Raw genomic sequence first — 3,823 nt, forward strand, 5'->3', positions numbered from 1 at the left:
ACCCAAAAACCTGGACTTCATCCACAGAAAGTGATGCTTTGCATTTAGTGGGACGTCAAAGGAGTAATTCATTTCGACCGCCTTAATCCACAGCGAACTGTCAATGCAGAGATCTATAGTCAGCAACTAAGTTTAAATCAAATCCTTCATCAGAAACGCCCTTCACTCGTCAATCGGAAAGGTGTTCTTCTTCTTCACGACAATGCACGTTGTGGCACGTTTGACGCAACACAAGATTATGGAGTTGGGTTGGGAATTCTCCAGATATGGTACTGGATTACCATCTTTTTCGTTAGCTGCAATAAAATCTTAATGGGAAAACGTATGCAAATGTGGAAGGTGTTAAAGAGGACATCGACATTTTTTTGTTGTTGTTTCAAAGCCAAGCGAGTTCTTTAATCCTGGTATTAACAACCTGATTGTAAGATGGAAAAGCATCATCGATAAGAATGGAGGCTATTTCATCTGATAAATGTTTTATTATACCAGTTGCTCAGTTTTTTTTTTCTTCTTAAAAAAAATAAAAAAAATAGCGACATTAATTTCTTGATGACTTCGTACACACACAAATGTTTATGCACTTCATAATCACGATGTATTTAGAATAGGCCCCAAATGAATTAAAAAAAAAGCTCACAAATTACGGTACATTAAACCTATAGTTTCATGCATTTTGGTTGTACTATACATACAACAGACATTGGCGAGTTTTACGTATATTGATTTGATTATTTAGGAATGTATATAATTGGGTGGCTATTCACAATGTACGAGAATAATAAAAGGATGACTGTCGGGGGGAGGGGGGTAGTCCCTTCTCCCATCGTAGACGTATTCACCGTGATGGACGTTCTCATTGATTATTGCTCTGTAGGAGGTTTTTGCTCAATACACCGAGGTCAATCATACCCCCCCTCCACTTTTTGTATACATCGACAATGTGCGGACGCGAATTATGAGGGATTGTTTAAAAAATTCAAAGGCACAAAAGTCCACGAGAGATGCTTGAGAATGGTATAGCACGAATTCCTTTTTGTACATATTTCTTATATGTTGACTTGGACGTGCGACTGGATGCTGCGTCCTGATGGCATCCGATCCGTACAAAGATGGCGTTTTCTCGTTGCAAAGTTATGTCATTATGCGCTGTTCGTATTTCTAAGAACTCGTTACTCTATCTGAATTGCAGCAAGAGAGTTCAGGATTTTTTACTTTTGTAGTCTTAGGCCGCAGGAATGGCCCGAGGCAAGATGATTTGATACGTATAATATAGTCTCCGATTTTTTAAATATACGAGTCATGTCGGCACGTGCAAGTAAACCTGAATTTTAAATTCATACATAAATCACAGAAGTTGTATCATGGAGGTTAAATATGTTTAATAACCGATTTCACAGAAAACTAACCAACATTAAAAGGGAAAGGGGATATTTTGATAATTTCTAAGTACTATTGTGTATATTTTTTGACGTAGAAAGTTACCATTTCAAATTTAACAAACCACATAGATTTTCATCAATACGTTTGCTTTTCTACATACTGCAACTATTTTAACACGTAAAGGTGTACTACATGATAAGCTGTTATTGTAATATACCGACATGTAACGAAACTTTTTTTTTTTTTTATTTTTTTTTTTTAAATTTCAACGAACATCACGTATTTCATAATATTGTCATTGACTTTGATAAAAGCAAGCTACCAACATTGATCAGAATTAAGATTTAACCTAGTAATTAATACAGTTAATGTAATATGTTGTTTTTCCTTTTATCTCTTATTTCATAAACTTTAAAGTACCCCCCTTCCCTTTATTTTTCATTCTTGTCCCCATAAAATGAGATAGAAAAGCTGAACTTAAAGCAGCTGGGTGTGTCTCAGCTAGCCCATATGTAGGAGTACTTTAATAACACTGGCCTGCGATGGTTTTATTGTTCCGAAATTTTTACATGTGCTACAGTAATTCTTGTACGCTGAATCCGAAATGATATCCCTTTTTCTCCATCACGTACAGATTTTTTTTTTTACAAAACGTCATAACTTAATGCGTAAGAGAAAGACCACACCACGTTGTTTTGAGACTAAAAGTCGTAGATGTCACGCATACAAGTCACTATGAATGAGGATGCATATTCGTTTGACATCAACGTTCTTCCCCTTTTTTCAGTTTGTTTGTATTTTTTGTTAACAAACATAATAAAAACGGTCGTTGTGGTAAACGAAGTAATTTGATCTAAGTTTTTTCTTCCCGATTTGTAAAAAAATCCTTGTGATAGAAAAAAAACAAAAAAAAAAAACAACAACAAAAAACAGTGAATATTAATTTCCAAATTTGCGTCACTGAACTATGGAAAAATCAGTTATGAAAACCAAAACAAATGAGTTGTTAGAACTAATTATAAATGAGAACACTACAAAAAACAAGAAAGTGAATTTTAAGAATGGAATACCGTGTTAATTTTGACATAAGGTTCTTTAATACCAACATACCGCTAGAGAAAATTAAAAATTTAGCACTAAACTTACATTAGAATGGCAATAATAAAATTAAGTTTCCTAAACAAGCGTTTCAGAAAATGAAGAGCTTCGCCCCCACCCTCCCATATACTGGGAACCAGGCTATTCTGATTAGATAAGTAACAAGTTATGTCGTAAAGCATACCCTTAAAAAATAAAATTGTAGTGAGTTTTTTTTGCCCGTATACAGATTACTGTATTTTATACGGTGTTATGAACACATACATACTTTGAAGACCTCCCTGAAAAAATGAATATGTTGAATGTTTATTTGGTTATATCCGTTCCACCGCTAGATGGTCAACAGGCAGCATACAACAACATGCTAATCTACTTCATTCTCAAGCAATAAGCGCTGAATGAATATAATGATCCTATAAAAAAAGACAAATTAAAATCCTTCCTAGGGCCAACAGTAAAAAAGTACTGCGAATTAAGGAAAATCTATCTATTACCAGATTGAAACCGAAGTTTAATGAACAAAATAGTGCGGTACGTTTGTTTGGTTTACATGTATTAATAACTCAACTACTCTACGTTATTGGTTTCATATAGAACACCAATGTTTTTCGAGATTCATTCAAACTTAGCGTGAAGTTCACATATATATCCACGTCTTCAATATGACCTTCAAAACCACATGGGATGAGAAAGGAACGACCACCAATAAAATGTAGCCTTTCTGGCCACCTGTCGGATAAGTCGGCCAGCCTCCGACTGTGAAGAGAGATCGTCTGCAAACGAAGTAACCACCCGCGGTTAACTGGTTAGTTATAAGAGTGGCCAAAAACGAACCAAGTATTTTGATTCTTATCTGTACTAGACGCGAGTGGTTGATAAGCTTAGCTCATGACAGATTTTCTACCTGCCGTGACGCTACAATCGAACTACGCGTTTCTCGTAGTATGTTAGAAATTCTCTGCGACTGTGCATTGACCAAAGGAGGAGTTCATTAGAAAGACTGTTTTTTTTTTTGTTTAAGTGTAACATACATATTATACTTTAATTTTTTTTTAACTGGATCCATTTCTCCAAGTTTAAAACAAAATACTAAAATCACATTATTTAGATAACCAAACAAGCATTAGAATATATTCTTTTCCAAAAGGCTGATCTTTTCTTTTTATACTTAATTTGCTGTTGACTTTGTTAATATGCAAACGATGGAGTACTTATGAAATAGGGACGAGGAGGAGAGAAAATTGAAGTCAATTTCTTTGCAGTGAATGGAGCTCTTACAAAAAACAAGGTAAGTATTTTTTTTTTTTTTTTTTTTTTTTTTTTTTTTTTTTTAACACGACTAAAT

At 34.4% G+C, this 3,823-nt stretch overlaps 1 protein-coding gene across 3 annotated transcripts in view; it reads left to right on the forward strand.

Moving 5' to 3' along the window:
- The window catches only part of LOC106459473 (cholesterol 7-desaturase-like), a 51,830-nt gene that overhangs the window by 4,622 nt on the left and 43,385 nt on the right, over positions 1-3,823 (forward strand). For 2 of the 3 annotated variants that reach the window (XM_022385969.1, XM_022385965.1), the window contains exon 1: positions 3,538-3,766. The exons of the other annotated variant lie outside the window; for it this stretch is intronic. Coding sequence is in view for 1 of the 2 variants with exons in the window: in XM_022385965.1 (XP_022241673.1) it covers positions 3,744-3,766 (23 nt within the window). In the remaining variant the exon portion in view is untranslated. Of the gene's footprint in view, positions 1-3,537; positions 3,767-3,823 lie in introns of those variants that run through there. 3 annotated transcript variants of the gene reach the window in all.

Source organism: Limulus polyphemus, unplaced genomic scaffold (genome assembly GCF_000517525.1).
Source record: "Limulus polyphemus unplaced genomic scaffold, Limulus_polyphemus-2.1.2 Scaffold614, whole genome shotgun sequence".
In the NCBI taxonomy this organism is placed as follows: domain Eukaryota; kingdom Metazoa; phylum Arthropoda; class Merostomata; order Xiphosura; family Limulidae; genus Limulus; species Limulus polyphemus.